Genomic DNA, 23692 nt, shown 5'->3' on the forward strand with positions numbered 1-23692 from the left:
TTGTGAGAAAACACCTACTCTTGGATTGAAATATTTTCTATAAATTTAAAAAAATGAAAGTGTAAACATTTATGAGTTCATTAATAATATATAAGCAAAGTAATGATAATTGGTGAACTTTCAAATACTGAATAAAACTAGGATTCTATTTATTTCAGAGCAGTAGGGATTGATAAATAAGCAGAAAAACATGCTTAGAGATATAGTGAACAATTTTGATCTTTATTCTATATCCTGTACTAAATAATATTGCTCAGTATTTTACCACCAAATGTTAAGTAATGTTTCCCAAACAAATTATGTTATTTTTAATTATATTGAACTTCTTTTTTAAAAAAAGAATGTTAAGTTGTTGGACTAAAGACTGACCAAACTATATGGAGATCATGTACACGAACAGTTTGAAATCGGATAGAGCTAAAAACAGCTTGGAATAAAATAAGTATATTAGTGTGCAGTACATATTAATTTTTATATAAGTTAGAAAGCAATTCTATGCCGAACATGAGTCATTCATCGTAACAATTGTAAATAGCTATCAATAATCTGGAAGTTAATCCATGGCAACTGGACTTTTTTCCTTGTTGGTACAAAACATTTCTCTGCTTATCCAAGCAACTTGCTCAGAGTGAAAAAGCTACTTGGATAAGTAAAAAAACATTTCAAAACAACAAGAAAAGAAATGTTTAATAGATAAACTGGTAAGATGTATATTTGCATATTTGTATTTGTCATTTGAAATGACTAATGAAAGAAAATGATAAAATCAAGAAACCTGATTGTTAAATAAAGCTAACAGCAGAAATACACATCAGTAAAAAGTTACTATATTCAACATATAATATGTAATCAGCAATGTATACCATATGGTGACCCAACCCCCAAATTTCCATTTACCATCTTGTGTATTTTGATCTCCTAGTGGTCAATACTGAATAAGGTCAACCCCAGAAAGGAGGAAAATATATCTCAATCAGAGAATACAATCACATTGCATGGTCACTGAAATGTTTTACATTTTGCTGCAGAATGATAAATTTTACAAATCTACAGCTAGCATATTTTAAGTGTTTTAAGCGATGGAACATTATCCAATACCAAAATAGGTATGACTGAAACTTTTAAATCATTAAAATTTCCACAGAAATGTGTGTGAAATTTGTTTTTCAAAGCCAAAAGTTTACAATACTCACCTTGACTTCATTACTATTATACAGTGCAGGGAAGTCAAAATAATATTTTGGGAATATTAAGAATACAAATTGTGTTCTTAAATAAGACATTTTAAATGCTCCAGCTACTAACTATTTGAGATTTTCCCAACCATTGCCTCATTTTAGAAATTATAAACTAAAGGCTAAAGAATTTTTTTTTACATTTAAATATACTTACGTGGGACAAAGTTGAGTTCAAGTTAGCATGCACTGCTTCTAACTGGGCATTGTATAATAAAGCTTTTAAATCTGCCCCAGTGAAATGCTCAGTTTTTGCTGCCAAATATTGAAAATCCACATCATGCGCCAAAGGGAGAGAATGACTCAGAGCTTTTAAAATCTCATATCGGGAAGCCTTTAGAAAATTAGAAGAAACTTTGTTATTAAAGGAATGGATTCTTATCCTTGGAAACTCTTGTCAACCAGGAATAGGGACTCTATGAAAATGAAGGTAGCACACAGAAAGATACAGAAAATAAATGACTTATTTAGTAAAAACATTTCCATTATTTTTTTCTCTCAAGTGAAAATTTACTTAGGTCTAAATGAGAATGATTAATCTCTTAAAATTCTGAAGATATAACATTCTCTCTTATGGATTACATCAGGGGTAAAATGCTACTGGTTCAGACCGGTTCACCTGAACCGGTAGTAATAAAAGCTACCAGTTTGGACGAACCGGTATTTCCAACGATCAGCTGTGCCACGCAATTTATATTGGAAATCCTGCTTTCTAGTGAATCTAAATCACGTGGCACAGTTGTTCCCTCCTTTTTCAGTGCTGCATGGTGCGCCTGCGTGCGAAGCGTACGCAAAGCACACACTGCGCATGCACACACTCAGCAAACCGGTAGCGAAGCAAACTGGTAGTAGACCTTGAAGCATTTCATCCCTGGATTACATCCCCAACATCACTTACAGAAATAAAACATTTAGTGAGTGAAATTAAATATTGTGTCTTTATTCACAGATATACTACTGCAGCCTTTCGGTTTGTCAATATTGTCCTGGGATGCATTGCATTAAAGATGACAAGTAAGAATACTTATACAGTACTCTTGTCTGTTTTTTTAAAAAAACACTGTTGGATAAAAGAACACAGCATGGCCTATTCTGAGCCAAATCCAATTGAAAAGATGAGGTATAAATCTGGAAATCAAAATGTTTCAAATACAATTAGTTTACCAAATGTTAAAAATATGATGTTGTGCCAGTGACATATTTTAAGAATAATTTTAAATGAGTTCAAAAGATTTTGGAGAAAATGGAAAATTTCAGTTAAAATATTTAATATTAGATAGTTTCCAAGGCTTAATTTTTTAACACTATTTAAACTATGCGACTCTAGAAAGCCTGAGCCAAGGGAAGAAGCTGCTGCATAGGGTTATAATGACCTGGCTGCCTGTTTGACATCTGAGATGGTAACAGAATCAGTAGACCTGGAGGTCATAATTATGTAATAACTAGTCTGACTTCAGGCTTACAACATGTTAAGAGAAGAACATACTATCACTGATTTCATGCAATACTAGTGATTGTCAGGAAATATGTTTCATTCTGCCTTTTTATTTTACAGAGGAAAACAAGCGTTCCCTAATGTAACATCTGGCATAGTATTTTATTTCTTTACCTGATCAGGAGGTGGACAGTATAGACACTTATCCAATCGACCAGGTCTCAAAAGAGCAGGGTCAATCAAATCAGGACGACTAGTGGCTGCTAGTATATAAACTCCTAAAATCAAATTAAGAATATCTGTTATTAAAAATATGCCAATCATCTTTGTGAAAGTATTAGATATGAGAATGTAATAATTAATGGTTTTTTAAAAACTTATTTTGCTATTTAATTATATATTTTAACTGTTATATTTGATTTCTGATATGCCATACTCTCACACTCTGCCTACTTTGTGTGAACAATTTAATCATGGCTATTCCTTTGAAACAGCTGATCAAACTAATCAGATTCTGATAAAGATTTATTTCCTATCCTATAGTCACATCATCCAAATTAATGGTGGCTGAGATTGCTTTGAATTTATGTATTAGGTTTCATCTACCAATTTCCAAATTCAGTAGTAATAATGAAAAAAAGTGGTATAGATGGATTTATAACTGGCTGACAAACTGTATTCAACAAGTAGCCCTTAATGGTACTACATCTACATGGGCGGAAGTAAGCAGTGGGGTACCACAAGTATCACCTATCATAGGCTCAGTACTTTTCAATATCTTCAGAAATGACTTAGATGATGGGAACAGAAGGGGAACTTGCCAAATTTGTGGATGATACGAAGCTGGCAGGAATAGCCAACACCCTAGATGTTTGGCTCAAGACCCAGATGGATCTTGACAGACTTGAACACTAGGCCCTATCTAACAAAATGAAATTCAATGTAGAGAAAAGTAAAGTCTTAGGCAAGAAAAACCAAAAGTACACCTATAGTCATCTAGCAGATACACTAAATTTATATATGAAAGCTGCAGTTATGTTATTCAAACAGCTATTATATGCACACCCCTTCATGGATTACTGCCTTGTCGTGGCGAAGGGGCTTGCGTAGTTCAATGAAGCTATGAGCTATGCCATCCAGGGACATCCAAGACGGACAGGTCATAGCAGAGAGTTCTGACAAAAAGTGATCCACTGGAGAAGGCAATGGCAACCTACTCCAGTATCATTGCCGGGAAATCCCCATGGACAGTACAAAAAGGAAAAAAAATATGACATTGGAAGATGAGCTCTGCAGGTCAGAAGATGTCCAATATGCTATTGGGGAAGAGCAGAGGGTTAGTACTAGTAGCATCAGAAAGAATGAAGCGACTGGGCCAAAGCCAAAAGGACGCTCAGCCGTGGATGTATCTGGTGGTGAAAGGAAAGTCCGATGCTGTAAAGATTTTTTTCTTACATTCTTCTGGAATGTAAGATCCATGAATCAAGGTAAGGTGGACATGGTCAAACAAGAAGATGACAAGACTGAACATCGACATCTTAGGAATCAGCGAACTAAAATGGACAGGAATGGATGAATTTAATTCAGATGATCACCAGGTATACTACTGTGGGCAAGAATCCCTCAGAAGAAATGGAGTAGCCTTCATAATCAATAAAAGAGTAGGAAAAGCAACACTGGGATTATTATTATTACTACTACTACTACTACTACTACTACTACTACTACTACTACTACTATTATTATTATTATTATTATTATTATTATTATTATTATTATTATTATTATTATTATTATTATTATTATTATTATTATTATATTTCTATACCGCCCTTCTCCCGAAGGACTCAGATCAGTTTAAAGCCAGAAAAAGAACAAAACAATATACAATTAAAAGCAAAATTAAAAAACTTATTATACAATTGGCCGAAAATTTAAAAAACATTTAAAATCTAAAAAACCCATTAAAATTCATCTAGAAATTTAAAATTTAAAAAATCTAACAAAAACTTAAGCCAGCCCTGCGCGAGTAAATAAATACGTTTTCAACTCGCGGTGAAAGGTCCGAAGATCAGGTATTTGGCGCAAGCCAGGGGGAAGTTCATTCCAGAGGGTAGGAGCCCCCACAGAGAAGGATCTTCCCCTGGGGGCCGCCAGCCGGCATTGCTTGGCGGACGGCACCCTGAGAAGTCCCTCTCTGTCTGAGCGTATGGGTCGGTGGGAGGCGTGCGGTAACAGTAGGCGGTCACGTAAGTACCCAGGCCCCAAGCCATGGAGCGCTTTAAAGGTAGTAACCAAAACCTTAAAGTGCACCCGAAAGACCACAAGCAGCCAATGCAGCCTGCGCAGGAGTGGTGCTACATGGGAGCCGCATGTGGCTCCCTCTATCACCTGCGCAGCTGCATTCTGGACTAACTGAAGCCTCCGAGTGCACTTCAAGGGGAGCCCCATGTAGAGAGCATTGCAATAATACAAGCGAGAGGTAACAAGAGCATGAGTGACTGTGCATAAGGCATCCCGATCAAGGAAGGAGCGCAACTGGCGAACCAGGCGGACCTGGGGAAAAGCTCTCCTGGAGACGGCCGTCAAATGATCTTCAAACGACAGCCGTCCATCCAGAAGAACACCCAAGTTGCGCACCCTTTCCCTTGGGGCCAATGACTCGCCCCCAACAGTCAGCTGCAGCTGCAGCTGACTGTATCGGGGTGCCGGCATCCACAGCCACTCCGTCTTGGAGGGATTTAACTTGAGCCTATTTCTCCCCATCCAGACCCGTACAGCTTCCAAACACCGGGACAGCACTTCAACAGCTTCGTTGGGGTGGCCCGGGGTGGAAAAGTACAGCTGAGTGTCATCAGCGTACAGTTGGTATCTCACCCCAAAGCCACTCATGATCTCACTCAGCGGCTTCATGTAGATTTTGAACAGGAGGGGCGAGAGAATCGACCCCTGCGGCACCCCACAAGTAAGGCGCCTCGCGGTCGACCTCTGCCCCCCTGTAAACACCGTCTGCGACTGGTCAGAGAGATAGGAGGAGAACCACCTATAAACGGTGCCTCCCACTCCCAACCCCTCTAACTGGTGCAGCAGGATACCATGGTCGATGGTATCAAAAGCCGCTGAGAGATCTAATAGGACCAGGGCAGAGAAATAACCCCTGTCTCTGGCCCTCCAGAGATCATCCACCAACGCGACCAAAGCTGTCTCCGTACTATATCCGGTTCGGAAGCCGGACTGGAACAGGTCTAGATAGACAACTTCATCCAGGTATTGAGGTAGCTGCCGTGCCACAACACTCTCTATAACCTTCGCAACAAAATGAAGGTTGGAGATCGGACGATAATTACCCAAAATAGCTGGGTCTAGGGAAGGCTTCTTGAGAAGGGATCTTACCACCGCCTCTTTCAAGGCGGCAGGGAAAACCCCCTCCAACAAGGAAGCATTAATAATCCCCTGGAGCCAGCCTCGTGTCACCTCCTGTGTGGCCAGCACCAACCAGGAAGGGCACAGGTCCAGTAAACATATGGTGGCGTGAAGCCTCCCCAACAACCTGTCCACGTCCTCGAGAGCCACAGGGTCAAACTTATCCCAAACAATCTCAACAAGACGCGAGTCCGCCCTCTCACTTGGATCATCCCAATTCCGGTCCAAGCCATCCCGGAGCTGAACAATTTTATCGTATAGATAACCACTAAACTCCTCGGCACGTCCCTGCAAAAGGTCATCCCGCGCCTCCTGATGAAGGAGAGAGCGGGTCACCCGAAACAGGGCGGCCGGGCGGTTATCTGCCGACGCAATGAGGGTGGAAGCGTAGAAACGCTTTGCCTCCCTCAGTGCCACTAGGTAGGCCTTAGAATAAGACCTAACTAGTGTCCGGTCAGCTTCGGAACGACTGGACCTCCAGGTACTCTCTAGGCGTCTTCTCTGGCATTTCATCTCCCTCAGCCCCTCGGAGAACCAAGGGGCTGGCTGAGATCTGCGCCGGGTCAGAGGCCGCAAAGACACGACACGGTCCAAAGCTCCAGCCGCGGCCTGTTCCCAGGCCACAACTAGTTCTTCAGCCGTGCCGTGGGCCAGATCCTCAGGGAATGGCCCAAGATCCGTCAGGAACCTCTCGGGGTCCATCAGGCACCTAGGATGGAACCAACGCATTGGTTCCGTCTCCCTGTGGTGGTGAGCGGCGGTCCGAAAGTCCAGGCGAAGGAGAAAATGATCTGACCATGACACCGGTTCTGTTACTAAATCATCTAATTCCAGATCATTTAACCACTGCCCAGAGATATAAATTAGATCCAGTGTGCCTCCTCCAGTATGCGTGGGGCCATCAATTACTTGAATCAGGTCCAAGGCCATCATGGAAGCCTGGAACTCCCGGGCCGCCATCGATAACAAGCCGGTCGATGGCAAGTTGAAATCCCCCATGACTATAAGTCTGGGGGTCTCAACCGCCACCCTGGCAAGCACCTCCAACAACTCGGGTACGGCTGTAGTCATGCAGCAAGGAGCCAGGTATGTGATCAACAAGCCCAACTGATTCCTATAACCCCACCTCACAAAGAGGGATTCACAACCGGCTATCTGAGGAACAGTGGCCTCCCTCGGCTCTAGACTTTCCCTAATAACAACCGCCACCCCCCCACCCCTACCTTGGGCTCTCGGTTGATGAAATGCTTGGAAACCCGGAGGGCACAACTCAACAAGGGAGACACCCCCCTCCGAGCCCAGCCAGGTCTCCGTAATGCCCATAAGGTCCGCAGATTCCCCCTGAATAAGATCGTAAATCAGGGGGGCTTTATTAACCACAGACCGAGCATTACATAACATCAACCGAAGACCCAAGCTCTGAGGATCATGACCGTCCGGGGAACAGGTAAAGACTAAGGGGCCGAAGCACGTGATCGCTTTTAAACAGCGAGCATGTGCTCCCAAAAATCGATACGGCCCCCCGCTTCCGCCATATCTGCCTCTCCCACTTACCGTACAGATAGAACGACCCTCTAAACCTGGAACAAACCCCTCCCCCTCTGCCTTCGGACCAGATGACGTAGTGCTGCGAGCAAGCGCAGGGACTGGACCCCTCCCCGACGGGTTACTCCCCCCACCCGTCTTATCCCTCCCCCCCTTAAAAACCCCTCTTTAAAAAACCTCTTTAAAAAAAACCCAAAAATTCTTCTTGGCCGCATGCCATCTCTCTGGGTCCCAAGACCCTTCGTTAAGGTAGGCCCTCGATAACCTGGAGGGCCATTCCTGCGAGGCGGGGGAACCTCACAGTCGTAATAGCTCAGTAGACGAATATCTCATGGAAGAATAAAAGATAAAACGGCAGAAAAGGGTCCGTTCCTAACCGGCATGGATGTTGCTATCATTCTGATAGTCCATCAAGACCCGACAAAAGGTGGTAAACAGTTTGGGCAAGTTCAGTCTCCCGTAGGACAATAGATCTCATTATAGTCCCCGGGTCAATGCCACATAACATCGGGTCATTGAATCATAGACCGACCATATTGTCTGCTTCACCCCTGTCCTTATTGTAGATGGAAAAAACAGGCCAAAATGCTGACCCATGCCACCAAAATGGCCGCCCCGCAATCCGTCAAAATCCGGGGGACCAGAGAGACCGGTCCAAATCCAGAGGGTCCAGTAAACAACCAAAGGGTCCAGAGGTCCGGCCAAGTCCAATGACCTCCCCCTCGGAAGCTGGCATGATGATATTCCCCTCGGTTGCCGGCCACCAAGATGAAAAAGTCTCCCTCAGATTCCCGGCTTAGCACCGTCACGGGGTAGGGGTTCATGCAGCTCAGTGGTCAGGTAGAACGGCGCTCGCCTCAATGCCGCCAGTGCCGCCAATGCTGCCGCCGCTAGAGCCGCCATTAATGCCGCTGGGCACATGGCACCAGCGTGCCGCTGATGGAAATCAAGGCCAGGCCGCCAATATGCCGCTGGTGGAAATTGCGGCAAAAGCAAGCCATGGCCGAAAGTCAGCTGGGGGATCAGCCAATGTTTGGGCCCATGAGGATTCCGCCCCGAAACGGCCCACCACGATGCCGCTGATGTTACCTGCGGCCGGGAATTAAGCCGAGCCAGGCCGGAACATCGCCCCACACCCCAAAATGGCCGCCGCCATCCGCTGCTCATCCGGAACTCCGGCTCCGCTCTCATCAGCCGAGGACCCACCGAGATCCAAAGACCTCACTCTCGGCTGCCGGTATGTTGACCAACCTGGAGCCGGAGACCAAGCAGCCCAGCGGTCAGCAGAACGGTGTCTCGGCTTGGGAACTCCCAGCTCGCCGTCTCCACGGGATTAAAACGCCGCCATTACGCACATGCGCAGAAGAAGATACAATCCCCAAAATGACAGAATCATCTCCGTTCGAATCCAAGGCAAACCATTCAATATTACAGTAGTCCAAGTCTATGCCCCAACCACTGGTGCTGAAGAGGATGAAATTGACTGGTTCTATGACAGCATCTTATAGAATTAACACCAAAAAATGATGTCCTTATCGTCATGGGGGATTGGAATGCTAAAGCAGGAAGCCAAAATATAACCAGGCAAGTTTGGCCTTGGAGTACAAAATGAAGCAGGGCATAGGCTGATAGAATTATGTCAAGATAATACGATGGTCATAGCGAACACTATTTTCCAACAACCCAAGAGACGACTCTACACATGGACATCATCAGACGGTCAACACAGAAATCAGATTGACTATGTGCTCTGCAGCCAAAGATGGAGAATATATAAATCAGTAAAAACAAGACCAGGAGTTGACTGTGGCTCAGATCATGAACTTCTCCTTGCAAAATCTGGAAAACTCAACAGTGGCTACAGGATTGGAAAAGGTCAGTTTACATTCCAATTTCAAAGAAAGGCAATGCCAAAGAATGTTCAAACTATCACACCATTTCACTCATTTCACATGCTGGTAAGATTATGCTTAAAATCCTACAAGCTAGGCTCCAGCAGTATGTGGATCGAGAACTACCAAAAGTACAGCAGGATTTCGAAGAGGCAGAGGAACTAGAGATCAAATTGCCAACATATGCTGGATCATGGAGAAAGCTAGGGAGTTCCAGAAAAACATCTACTTCTGCTTCACTGACTATGCTAAAGCCTTTGATTGTGTGGATCACAACAAATTGTGGCAACTTCTGAAAGACATGGGTATACCAGACCATCTTATTTGTCTCTTGAGAAACCTGTATGCGGGTCAAAAAGCAACAGTGAGAACTGGACATGGAACCACTGGTTGGTTCAAAATTGGGAAAGGAATCCGGCAAGGCTGTATACTATCACCCTGCCTATTTAACTTATATGCAGAGCGCATCATAATAAGGGTGGGGCTGGATGAATTAAAAGTTGGAATTAAGATTGCCGGGAGAAATATCAACAACCTCAGATATGCAGATGATACCACTCTAATGGCAGAAAGTGAAGAGAAACTAAAAGATCATGGCATCCAGCCGTCTCAATTCCTGGCAGATAGATGGCGAAGAAATGGAGGTAGTGACAGATTTTATTCTCCTGGGCTCCAAGATCACTGCAGATGGGGACTGCAGCCAAGAAATTAAAAAATGCTTATTCCTGGGGAGGAAAGCTATGGCAAATCTAGACAGCGTACTAAAAAGCGGAGACATCACCCTGCCAACAAAAGTGCATATAGTCAAGGCTATGGTTTTTCCAGTTGGAATGTATGGCTGTAAAAGCTGGACCATAAGGCTGAGCACCAAAGAATTAAGGCCTTTGAATTCTGATGCTGGAGAAGACTCCTGCGAGTCCCTTGGACTTCAAGGTGAACAAACAAGTCAGTCCTAGAGGAGATCAACCCTGACTGCTCTTTAGAAGGCCAGATGTTGAAGATGAAACTGAAATACTTTGGCCACCTAATGAGAAGGAAGGACTCACTGGAGAAGAGTCTAATCTGGGAAAGATTGAGGGCAAAAGAAGAAGGGGACGACAGAGAATGAGGTGGTTGGATGGAGTCACTGAAGTAGTAGGCATAAGCTTAAATAGACTCCAGAGGATGGTAGAGGATGGGAGGCCTGGAGGAACGTTGTCCATGGGGTCACGGGTCGGACACAACTTTGAAACTAACAACAACAACAATTATATACACAAGAAGGATGAAAACTTACAACCCCAGTTGTCAATATTTGAACTGCTCCTCTGATTATGAGATTTATGCTCTTCTTTTATGCTATTAAATTCTCAGAAGGTTGTAAAAATTTTATTAATAAACCATGATTTCTAGAAAACATCTAATGCACTTTCAAACTTTTTAACAATGTAATTTTATTATTTTATTTACTATATTTGTTTTACTTTGCTTTTATGATTGGTTCTGGACAATACATATATACATACCTTTTAAGCCTTCTACACCATCTAACTGAGTCAGCAGTTGATTAACAACTCGGTCAGTTACACCAGTGTTATCATGACCTCTTCGAGGAGCAAGAGAATCAAATTCATCAAAGAAAAGTATGCATGGCTTGGCTGCTTGAGCTCTGCAATATAAATACACTTCAGACTGAAGAAACAAAATATCATCTACCAAAAGTGAAATTAGCAAATCCTGTTACAGGTAGTCCTCAACTTATGATCGCAACTGAGCCCAAAATTTCCATTGCTAAGCAAGACAGTTAAGTGAGTGTTAAGTCCCATTTTACAATCTTTCTTAAGTGAAAGTGTTAAGTGAATTACCAGTTAAGTTAGTAACATGGTTGCAAAGTGAATTTGGCTCCCTAATTGACTTTGCTTATCAGAAGGTTATAATCATATAACCCCAGGACACTGCAACTATTATAAAAATATGCCAACTGCTAAAACATCTGAATTTTGTTCATGGGACCATGGGGGTACCGCAATGGTTGTAAGTGTTGAAAAATAGCCATAAGTTATTTTTTTCAGTGACGTAACTTAGAGCATCACTAAATGAATGGTTGTAAATCAAGGACTAGCTATATTTCATTTCTTTCATAATCCTCTTGCTCTCTCTTTCTCACATCATCCCTTAGCAAATTCAGTGACATTTTTTGTAATAATCATAAAAATACACTCAGGAAACCACACCATGTTATTGGACCCAACCTGTTAAATATATCGCGAACTGCCTGTTCACTTGCTCCAATGTATTTGCTGAGCAGTTCTGGCCCCTGCAAGAAACAAAATGATAAATGTTCCAAAAAACCAAGTTATATAGTTCAAGTGAAAAGCAATTGCACTAATAACTAATTTTAAAAATATAGTGATTTAAAATATTTCGAACACACTTTTAAATGTATATTGTTTTAAAATGTTTCAATCTCACTTTTCTACTATAACTTTCAAACTGTCAAGGATTTATACTTCTCAAAGAAGAGGAATAAACAAGAATAAGGATTCTTTTGAACCATAAATATAACAATAATACAATAGTTTTAAATTTTGAATTACTGGGGTAAGCTAAAATTACTGAGAAAAACCAATACACAAAAGATAAATTATATAGAAACATTTTATAGGTAAAGGTTCCCCTCGCACACATGTGCTAGTCGTTCCCAACTCTAGGGGGCGGTGCATATCTCCGTTTCAAAGCCAAAGAGCCAACGCTGTCTGAAGACGTCTCCGTGGTCATGTGGCCAGCATGACTAAATACCAAAGGTGCACTGAACACTATTACCTTCCCACAAAATAATAATAATAATAATAATAATAATAATAATAATAATAATAATAATAATAATAATAATAAAGTTGGAAGGGACCTTGGAGGCCTTCTAGTCCAACCCCCTGCCCAGGCAGGAAACCCTACACAATTTCAGACAAATGGCTATCCAACATTTTTTTAAAAATTTCCAGTGCTGGAGCATTTACAACTTCTGCAGGCAAGTTGTTCCACTGATTAATTGTTCTAACTGTCAGGAAAGGCGGTCCCTATTTTTCTACTTGCATTTTTTACGTGCTTTCGAACTGCTAGATTGGCAGAAGCTGGGACAAGTAACAGGAGCTCACCCCGTTAGCGGCACTACGGATTCAAACTGCTGAACTGCCGACCTTCTGATCGACAAGCTCAGTATCCTAGCCACTGAGCCACCATGTCCCTACAAACATGTTATACAATTAAGTAATAAGACTATATTAAAATAGATGTTACTATTGATATTCTGCTGAGCTTTGCTGGCATGATTACAGAAAATTGCCTGTACAATTTCCTTGCATTAATTGACTGATGATTATGGAGCTTCATATTACTGCCAACTCCAAGCAACCACATGATATTGTACATGACAATATGTCCATAATTCCACCCCCCCCCCAGCTATTTAAACGATATATCCATCGGCATGTAATTGAGTCCATCCGATTTGCTGCTGGTCATGCTCTTCTTTTCTTTTCTTTCCTTTCCCAGCATTACATCCTGCTCCAGAAAGCTAAGTCTTTGCATGGTATTTTTAAAGTAGGATAATTTGAGCTTAGACATTTGTGCATTTAGTGAGAATTCTGTGTTTATTTGTTCCTTGATCCATCAGTTTATTTTCAGCTGTCCACTCTATTTTTTGAAGTCTTCTCCAACACCAAAATTCAAAAGCATCAATACTCTTCCAACTCTTCTTCAAATCCAACTTTCACTTCCATAGAGTGTTTCAAAGCTTCCATGACTCTGATCTTTGTCAGCATAGACATATCCAAGAATTTAAATTTCTTTCTCAAGACCTTCATGGTTGCCCTGCATGAAGCAACACCAAAGGTGATCGCCTGGATAACTGAATTGGACATCCAGTTATGAGGCCACTGCCATACCCCTGTAGAAATTTTATTTATAATTATGTGGACTGTGTACATAGGTTTACTTCTCTTCTGTCATGTTCTCATCATACATTAAATAAATAATGGTTGCTCTAGCAACTGCTCGCTTGTAGCTTGTAGCTTTTTTGACTGCTTGGTCCTTTCTTGCTAATAGTTGATTCTAAAAGGCAGAAGCTATCCTCCACTTTGATATTTTGATTGTGAATTTTAAGGCTGGTTCTAGTTATTGTCCTTAGTTTGATCTTTATATTTAATTTCAGTTTCATTTTTTTTCACCATGCATCTTGATATTACTCTAGCTTGCAGAGCATTGTATAATTAGTCCTCAACTTAAGACAGCAATTGGAACCAGAATTTTCATTCCTAAGCAATGTAGTGGTAATGCATGACTTTATCGCTTAGTGACAGTCTCAACTACTGTTGTTAACTGAATCCCTCAGCTGTTAGGTAAGGCAATTTTTTGCCAGCTTCGAACAACTAAAGTCAGTGGGGAAACTAGCAGAAATTGCACATGCCAGGCAACAGACATGAAAATGCCTGGTTCTGGATTGGGAATGGAATGAGGCAGTGCATTGCATGCCAAGCAGAATGGTGTGAGTAGGTGTGCAAGATGAGCCATGTGGATTGGGGAGGGTGCTCTGAGAGATGTGTGAGAAGCACTGCATGAGTTGGAATACGCATATGAGAGATACAACATGGTGTGAGGGGATGCACAAGGATGTGAATGAGGCACTGCGTGGTTGGGAATGAGTAGGGGATGTGAAGGGGATGTTGTAAGAGGTGCCACAGAGGTTGTGGGGAGGGATGTGTAAGAGGCACTGCACAGATTGGGAGTGAAAGATGCTATGCAGAGCAGCGTTGGTGCGAGAAAGTGCTATGTGGTTTGGGAATGGTGTGTAGGAGTAAGTGGGGGGGCGCATGAGTGGCTGGCTTGGCACAAATGCAGAGGGCTGGGGGAATATGTACAGGTAGGCGAAACTTACCCCAGCAATTTATTATCTTCTCTGTCCTTCACTAACTTTTTGAGGAAGCTGGCAGGGAAGGTTACAAGTAGCAATCACATGATTGTGGCTGCTTGGCAACCTGGCCTAAGTACAAACAGGTTATCAAGCAGCTAAACTGTGGTAATTAGGAGTGGCAAACTGGCGGCCCATGGGCCGGATGCATCACCCGAAGGCCACACCCACCACAGCTCTGCAAAGGGAAAAAACATCGTGAAATTTCATGTGATGGCAACATGAAGCTGCAAGTTTGACACCCATGCGGTAATGTAACCAATGGGTTGCAAGACACCTGCAACTCAGAAGACAGTTGTAATGACCTTTCATCCACCAACATCATAACTTTGAATGATCACTAACTGGATGATTGTAGGTCGAGGATACCTAAGTTTTTAGCTATCAGGGAAGTATTGTCATAGTAGCACAGATTATTAAAGTTTCATCTTTCAGTTTTAGAACCATAGCTATCTTCTTCCAATTGACCTTCACTTAGTATGTATTTCACATACGGGATGAATGAATTAAGGAGAATGTATATACAGCTTTGTCGCACTCCTTTGTCAACCTGGAGCCAGTCTGTTTCACCACGATCTATCAGTACTGGGGCTTCCTGACCTGTACATAAGCCCCTCACAAGAAGAATACATGTTTCTGAGATGCCCATTTTTTTTAACACATTCCACATTTTAATTCAAAATTTAAAGTAAGGCAAAACAATAAAACAAAATAAATACATCCTGTAACAATACTTGTAACACCATCAAGGCAAGGGTGAAATCTGGCAGGTTCTGGAGAACCGGTAGTAGAAATTTTGAGTAATTTGGAGAACCGGCAAATGCCACCTCTGGCTGGCCCCAGAGTGGGGTGGGAATGGAGATTTTGCAGTATCTTTCCCCTGCCACGCCCACCAAGCAACGCCTACCAAGCCACACCATGCCCACAAAGCCACGCCCACAGAACTGGTAGTAAAAAAAATTAGATTACACAACTGCATCAAACATCCATATTTGCCTAGCCCTGGGTCTTTGGGAAGGATTTAATTGACAGACAAAAATGTCAAATCTGCTCTGAACACCTGGCTGACTATGTGACAGACCATAATAAAAATTATTAATAATAATTAATAATAATAAAAAGGAAAAAAAACTCCTCAAAAGGCTGATACAATGGATCATGTGCCTTTTTTTGCCACCAATTTTCTATATTTTTAGCTTGACATGATTGCAATCAAAGGCCTTTCTATAATCACTGTATTAATGTACCTTAATTGTATACACAGATAGCTGCAAAACAGATTCAGAATTGCATCTTGCATATTTTAAAAAGGCTTTAGTTACCTGGCAAACACTATATGTATTTTACTTGGAAACCAATCACTTACATTTTAGCACTTTCAGGAATTACATAAACTTCAATTTATTACCTTGATGCTGATAAAATTCATTCCACTCTCTTGGGCAACTACACCTGCTAATAAAGTTTTTCCTGTTCCTGGAGCTCCATATAGTAGGATTCCTGTTCTTTGGCGTATGGGTAGATTAGCAAATAATTCTGGATACTGGAAATGGAAAATATCAGAAATACTATCGGCTTTTAAAAGTATAAAAACCCTTGCCCTTGTTGTGGGTTTCTGTGCTTGCTAGAATATTTTCTAATTATCAATAGAATTAGCATAATGATCTCCACAATAACAATTCTAGAAAAAATGTAGCTTCTTTTAAAAAACTAGGACTTTTGTTTAATATATGTCTTTCAAGTGTAATACAAATGTTTTTGCTTTTTACTGATGATTTTTTTAAAATTTATTTTTATTTGAATTTATATCCCGCCCTTCTCCGAAGACTCAGGGCGGCTTACACTGTGTAAGGCAATAGTCTCATCCTATTTGTATATTTATATACAAAGTCAACATTGCCCCCTTAACAATCTGGGTCCTCATTTTACCTACCTTATAAAGGATGGAAGGCTGAGTCAACCTTGGGCCTGGTGGGACTCGAGCCTGCAGTAACTGTAATTGCAGGCAGCTGTGTGTTAATAACAGGCTGCATTAGCAGCCTGAGCCACTTCCCAGCTAAATGATAAATGTTTTTTACATTTATTTTAATATGAGCTAATGTGTATTATAATTATGTGCATTATAATAATTATAATACACATTAAGCCCAATAATTATCAATTGCTTAATACAATTTATACATACACATGCCCTTTTTAGATTATGAAACTTTTTTCTTAAGCTAGAACATTTTAGAAATCTTTGCAACTGTTCACAGACAAAATAGAACGATAAAGGAATTGTCTTGGATCTCAAAAACACACACATAAAAATACCTTTGCAGGTAACTGGATAGTATCTCTAAGTATTTGCTGCATTTCTTTAAGACCACCAATTTTATCCCAGCCCAAATTCTGAGGTTTATGAAGGTTAATGTTTCTCAAAGATATTGGGGTGAAACCTTGTATAGCTTTTTGGAAATCTAAAATTGATAGAACCAAATCTGTGAAAACAGAAAGAACATGTATTACATTGGAATACTAAGCCACATACAAAGTATTTCTGAATATCTCATACAATGGAGTTTTTAACAGTGGGCGAGTGGGCGCCCACGCTTGTGTACAAAGCTCCATTTGTGAGTGGCAGGTGTGGTCACACATTTCACACAGAACTATCCTCCCCGCGACAGTTTGCCAAGCCAGAAAAGTTGAGGATTGCTGACCTAAACAGTTGCAAGAAATTTGGGCAGAATCATATTGCTTCAATTCCACCTGAATATGGAGAGCCTTGCTTGAGCTATTGAGCACAGGATAGGGCTGCAAATGGGATACCAATGCTGAGACTTTCCTTCAACAGCTCTTGCATTTGAGGCCATGTCAGAGCGAAGCTAACAGTTTCTTTTATTAGGGTTCAGATAACTCTATTTATTATTTTGGATGGTTAAGATTGTAGAAAATTTAAGAACGCCTTCCTTACAGCGGTAGTCAACCTGGTCCCTACCGCCCACTAGTGGGCGTTCCAGCTTTCTTGGTGAGCGGTAGGGGTTTTGTCTGATACTGAAGCACTTTCCTTTTTTTTAATTTAATTGGCTTTTTAAAAAAAATTCATAGCATTATTTAAAAAACATTTTCATTAGGTTTTCATAAAATTCCCCATGACAATTTAAATATCTGAAAATATACTATTTGTATTGCCCGCGCATAAGTTTAGTTCATGTTAAGTAAGTGAAATTAAATGGTGCTATACTGCGACCGCAAACAAAAGAGCTTCGTCCCAGAATAGCTCGCGCATCTCCCCCCACACCACCCAGCTATAACAGACAAGCAGAGCTGGTAGCTGGTGCCCCCCCAAACACAATCCAGGATGCATGAGAGGCATGTGCAGACGACAATACATGGCGCATAACTGTGGAACTGGTGGGCGGTTAGAAAATTTTACTACTAACAGAGATACAAAAGTGGGCGGTAGCTATAAAAAGGTTGACTATCCCTGCTCTATAATTTAACTTCAAGGTGTGAACAATTACAGTTGTTACAGTTGTCACTACTCCAGCACTTAAGGCAAAGGATATCATAGTTCCATTTGTGAAAGGATCCAATATCTTTGTATATATGCCTTCAATAAACATACGAATGCCATTTTACATTATTTTAATTTTTAAACTTGCCAAGAAAACTGCAGGGACCTGTCCAATCTTTAAAAATTATATATGACCAAATAGAAGGAAAAAAAACCCCTGCCTTTTATTTTCTATATTTAATGGGTTTGCGTTACAAAATCCTTTAAACATTTTAAAGTGTATTAGAATAAAATCACAGCTCACATATACCTTCTTTTTTACAAGTTCCCCTCCTAAGAATACATGAATGGATGGCACGATCAATCAACACTGTAAAATCTCTAGCTACAAATCCTTCTGTTTCCTTTGCAATTTGATGGAGATCAAGATCACAGAATCTCTGTAAACTGAAGTCAAATTTGTTTTTTATTATGGACTCAAGTATTTCATATCTTTGCCCCTGGAAAAAAAAACAGCAATTTTAGCCAGGAATTTCCTGAAAGCTTTAATTTTACCTCTATGCCAGGTACATAAAAAATAAACAACATCAATTTTAAATCTAAGTAAAAGGGCTAAATTTGGAAGCTGATAAAATACTGGTCTAACAAGTCCATATATCGTATTTTAAACTTCAAGCAAAATAAGTCAGAACAAGATTCTATGGCTTTAAATAACTTCTAAATGAAACTGAATTACGATTTTTACCTGAGTTGGAACTTGAATATGTTGGAAACACTGAAATATATGAATTCCTTGAGTAGAAATGATGGAAGAATGTAGAGACTGCTCAGATAGACTCGTGCCAATATGTACAACCAAACTGTGCATGGAAGTAACTTCTTTTATCATTTCTTTCAGAACTAGAATTTTAAAAAAAGTTCAACTTTTATGCATTCAGATTATATAACAGAATTTATATGACTATTACATTTTACACAAGAACTTCTTAAAGTTCAGTTCGTTCCATAAAAAGACCTCTGGGTCTGAAACTATGCATTCTGTTTATTTCCAATGGACATTTGTCCTATGTACCTACAACCCTTACAGTATTTTAATTTAGCATCACAAAGAGATGTCGATACATTTTATGCATTTATTACGTTGTCAAGAATGGATACAATGTATAGCATATCAATTATAGTAGCCCTCAACTTAGTACCATAATGCAGCCAGTTCTATTCTACCATGGATGCAAATCATGACAGTCATTAAACTAAGCATCCATTTGATTGCCTTGCTCACCATCTTGGCTCTCCCAGGTGTAGTTGCTGACAACCATGTGGGTCAATAAATAGACAAAGGGAAAGAGCTTCCTGTCAAATGAATTCCTCCACTGGACTGGAGTAAGGAAGCTTGGATTCCAAAGATTCAAGCCTCCATTCACCTGGCCAAAGACATTCTGATTATGAGAAAAAGGATGATCTCTTCCTTACATTTGGGGTTATACCTTAACATTGTGTCTCATTATGTCTATTAATTTTTGGCACTTTCGACTTTCTAACCTTGATATCTTTGTGTATCCAGATACAAACACTACTCATCTATTTCAATACATAAGGGAGCTAAATGGGTGCTATTCAGCAGGTTCTGACCAGTGGTGGGTTTCAAAATTTTTTACTACCAGTTCCGTGGGTGTGGCTTGGTGGGCATGGCTTGGTGGGCGTGGCAGGGGAAGGATACTGCAAAATTCCCATTCCCTCCCGATCAGCTGGGACTTGGGAGGCAAAGAATAGATGGGGTGGGGCCAGTCAGAATTTTTACTACCGGTTCTCCAAACTACTCAAAATTTCCACTACCGGTTCTTCAGAACTGGTCAGAACCTGCTGAAACCCATCTCTGGTTCTGACAGGTTCTGGAGAACCAGTAGTGGAAATTTTGAGTATTTTGGAGAACCGGCAAATACCACCTCTGTCTGGCCCCAGAGTGGGGTGGGAATGGGGGTTTTGCAATATCCTTCCCCCAGGAGTTGGAAGGAAATGGGGATTTTGCAGTATCCTTCCCCTGGAGTGGGGAGGGAATGGGGATTTTGCAATATCCTTCCCCCAGGAGGGGGGAGGGAATGGGGATTTTGTAGTATCCTTTTCCTGGAGTGGGGAGGGAATGAGGATTTTGCAATATCCTTCCCCTGCCACATCCACCAAGCCACACCACGCCAACCAAGCCGTGCCCACAGAACCGGTAGCAAAAATTTGAATTCCACACTGGAACTAAATTATCATTTCCTTAACCATGATTTATTGGCTCCTCCCCGCTTTCAAAAGGGATCATTCCTGAAGCAGGGAAAGGCCTTTCTTCTGCTGGATTTCATGGGAAGGAAATAAGGGATCACTGCATAAGGGATCATTTTGAAAAGGGGTGAGGTGGGGGGTGGGGGAGGACAGTCAATGAATATAGTTCCAGAAGTTGCTTATTTCCTAAAACAATAAGCAACACATTTTGATTTAACCAAGGAAGACATTTAGAATCAGATAGAAAAATGCTAATATACTTGAATATTCTTAACAGCACGGTTAAAAAAACAAAACCAAACCCACAAGCCATTTACCATGAGCAAGACAAGTGCTCTGGACTGCTTTAGGACTGTTTTCATGTTCTGGAGCAAGGGGAACACCCATTATATGATCAAGATCATCTAACAGAATGACCGATGGCTGTCTCCATGCTGCTTCTAGGAAGGCTTCTTCCAGCTTCTTCTGCACACTTTCTAATCTTTTTCCTAAAACATTATGTATCGTCAGTGATAGAAAAAAACAGTGGACCATTTACCAATCTAATGCAGTTATCAATGTATCCTTATGTAACTTTGTTTCTGTTCTGGTTATATCCACAAGTTTTAACAATACTTACTTACCAATACCCATCCAATTAAGGTAAAGGTAAAGGTTCCCTTCGCACACACGTTCTAATCGTTCCCAACTCTAGAGGGTAGTGCTCATCTTCGTTTCAAAGCCAAAGAGCCAGCGCTGTCCGAAGACGTCTCTGTGGTCATGTGGTCGGCATGACTAAATGCCAAAGGCGCATGGAACGCTGTTACCTTCCCACCAAAGGTGGTCCCTATTTTTCTACTTTTTTACGTGCTTTCAAACTGCTAGGTTGGCAGAAGCTGGCACAAATAATGGGAGCTCATCCCGTTAAGCGGCACTAGGGATTCAAACCATTGAACTGCTGACCTTTCGAGTGATAAGCTCAGCTTCTTAGCCAATGAGCCACTGCGTCCCTTTCCCACCCAATTATAATAAGGCAAATATAAACATTAAATCATCATTTGGACAGGAGATCTGAACTCTGGTTAAAATCATATAGTTTAATATAGTTAACTCTTAAGAACTGTTAAGTTGAACAAATGCTGGAAGTCTTTTATAGGAAATGATAGAGAAAAGGCAAAGACAAACATTACCTCTTAAAGCTTTACAATCAATCACTTCCAAGTGAGTATCAAGTTTATCAAATGCTTCTTTACAAATGGCCTTTGCTAATGTTGATTTGCCACTTCCCTGTAAAAGAAAATTGGTATGAAAATACTTCATAATGAAAATTATAAACTATTGCCTTAGTTATAATTGGCCATTTTCTCTAAGAAAATACATTCTAATAGTTTAATATAAACTGATAAAATGAATAAGTTCAATAACTTCAGAAATCTATAATTCCTTCAGCCACCCGATTGGTCCACCAGCAATATATCTGCTTGACTGAGCGTTGTACTCAAATGTCTTGTGTTATTACATACCATTTCAGTCTTTTAAATCTATTTTCCCATATTTTGTATCATTGGCTTTATCAAATGAATGACTGTAACCCCTCAGATTGCTCCAATTAAAGCCTATGGCAACTAGTCAAATGGGGATATATCTTGTTCCAAAGAGATTTCAGAGTGCTTTGTTGTGTGATTCTCCATTGAAACCTACAGTTATCTGTACGAACTAAGCTCAATTTAGTTTATCTTATATAATTTCTTATAATTTGTCATTGCCTCATCTGAAGAACCAGATCAGTAACTGTTTTATGGACTGAGAAGATTTTCATTTATATTTCTATATAATGCAAATTCAATCCCTCATGTTTGCATTCCCTGTGTCATAGTAAAACCTATTCCGGTTTCTTGGAATCATATGAACTTAATGAAATTTCAGATCCATGAGAACAGGCATAGTTTACACAACTCAGGTTACGCAAAATCAATCACCATCCATATATTTACTACCAGTTTCATGGTTCTAGAAGAGATTCTAAAACTTGCTTCTATTCTTTATTGGCATATATAGAAGGCTGCATAATACTAAATGCAGCAAATAAATATATTTGTTATACATTTATATTTAAGAGTCAAAGAACTGCATAAAATACTCCTTTAGAAGGAGCAAATTGAAACAATTTCATGACTGCCTGACATAAAAAGACAGATAACTAAAATGAAAATATCCTGCACGTTAAAAAGGAAATTAAAAGCCTATTTACCTTTGTTCCAGTAATTAGGATGCCCCCACTGCATAGTCCAGCACAGAAAGGAGCTAGTTTCTGAGACAGAGGATGTATCAAGAGGCTATGCGATATGTGTTTCAAAGACGATAATCCAACGTTATCCACTCCTCTGCAAAGAGCAAAATCGAGCAGTTCCATCTCTACCCTAATCAAGTTATGTATCAAATAAAGGCCCAATGTTTTCAGAATACTGTATAAAGCAGTCCAAAACCATACACTTACCCTTGTGATATTACTGAATGTGAAGATGGTGAATATTATGCACAATGAAGATTAAAAATTCATCTAGTCATCATTCATTTCTTTCCTTTTCTTTCCTTTGTTTTTATTAAAATGACTCACCCTAAACAGTTTAGATTAAGCCATGGCAAAGGCTGTTCACAACAAGACTGGAGGTTACTACTGCTGGATCCTGGAGACTCAGGATGTAACAAAACCTGCAGAAAGAATATAATGTTAGGGGCAGGAAAAGTGATAAAGGAGAAGCCACATTTATACTGATGTAAGTTCCATTAAATCCAATAAGCCTTATTTCTGATCAGTCAGAAATAATATCCTAGAGAAGATATAATGATGTACAATTAATTAAAAATTTAAAAATAGCATTTATGTAACAACCTTAGAAGCATGTAGTATAAACACAAGAATGGGTATCATATTCTGTGGACAGGCATATTTTTTATTTCAAAAATGTTTTTTCGAACAATTAATGAGGAGCTGTGATCATTGATATCAAAACAACACAAAGTGGGTAGGACCAATTTTGAAGCTCATTTTTATTTGGAGGAACTTATAAAAATGGAAGCATACATTTTTCTGTTAACTTCCATAAAGAAAGAAAAAGTGGCTGTTATGGGAAGTATTAAGGTTGAAATATACTAAGCTATAAGACTTCACACACTTTACTCTTTAATATTCTTTTATTAAAAAATGAACTGAAAATATTGGTCTCATCCATATTGTAAAAGGCATCCTGAGTTCAGAACTCAGGCACAGTTTGCTCAGGATGTGTTTCTTGATTAAATTTGACAGATGCACTTAAATAACAATAGGGACTTAAACAATGATGTGAAAACTTCAAATTACAATACTGTATTCAAAATAAGGTTCACATTTCCTTGTTTTCAAAACTTCAACTCTTTAAGTTATAACATCACATTTCACCTGCTACTAATCATAGAACTATGGAGTCAGAA

The 23692-nt window shown here is 40.2% G+C and overlaps 1 protein-coding gene across 2 annotated transcripts in view; it reads right to left on the reverse strand.

Moving 5' to 3' along the window:
• PEX1 (peroxisomal biogenesis factor 1) overlaps window positions 1–23692 on the reverse strand; it is a 51784-nt gene that overhangs the window by 17413 nt on the left and 10679 nt on the right. For both annotated transcript variants that reach the window (XM_058183384.1, XM_058183385.1), the window contains 12 exons: window positions 22839–22933; window positions 22473–22605; window positions 21412–21508; window positions 20560–20730; window positions 18720–18874; window positions 18285–18474; window positions 16792–16958; window positions 15884–16018; window positions 11762–11826; window positions 11036–11178; window positions 2845–2948; window positions 1393–1569 (listed from right to left, as the gene is read on the reverse strand). In XM_058183384.1, coding sequence (XP_058039367.1) covers window positions 1393–1569; window positions 2845–2948; window positions 11036–11178; window positions 11762–11826; window positions 15884–16018; window positions 16792–16958; window positions 18285–18474; window positions 18720–18874; window positions 20560–20730; window positions 21412–21508; window positions 22473–22605; window positions 22839–22933 — 1632 coding nt within the window. The remainder of the gene's footprint in view (window positions 1–1392; window positions 1570–2844; window positions 2949–11035; window positions 11179–11761; window positions 11827–15883; window positions 16019–16791; window positions 16959–18284; window positions 18475–18719; window positions 18875–20559; window positions 20731–21411; window positions 21509–22472; window positions 22606–22838; window positions 22934–23692) is intronic.

The sequence above is a fragment of the Ahaetulla prasina genome, chromosome 4 (assembly GCF_028640845.1).
Source record: "Ahaetulla prasina isolate Xishuangbanna chromosome 4, ASM2864084v1, whole genome shotgun sequence".
Classification (NCBI taxonomy): Eukaryota; Metazoa; Chordata; class Lepidosauria; order Squamata; family Colubridae; genus Ahaetulla; species Ahaetulla prasina.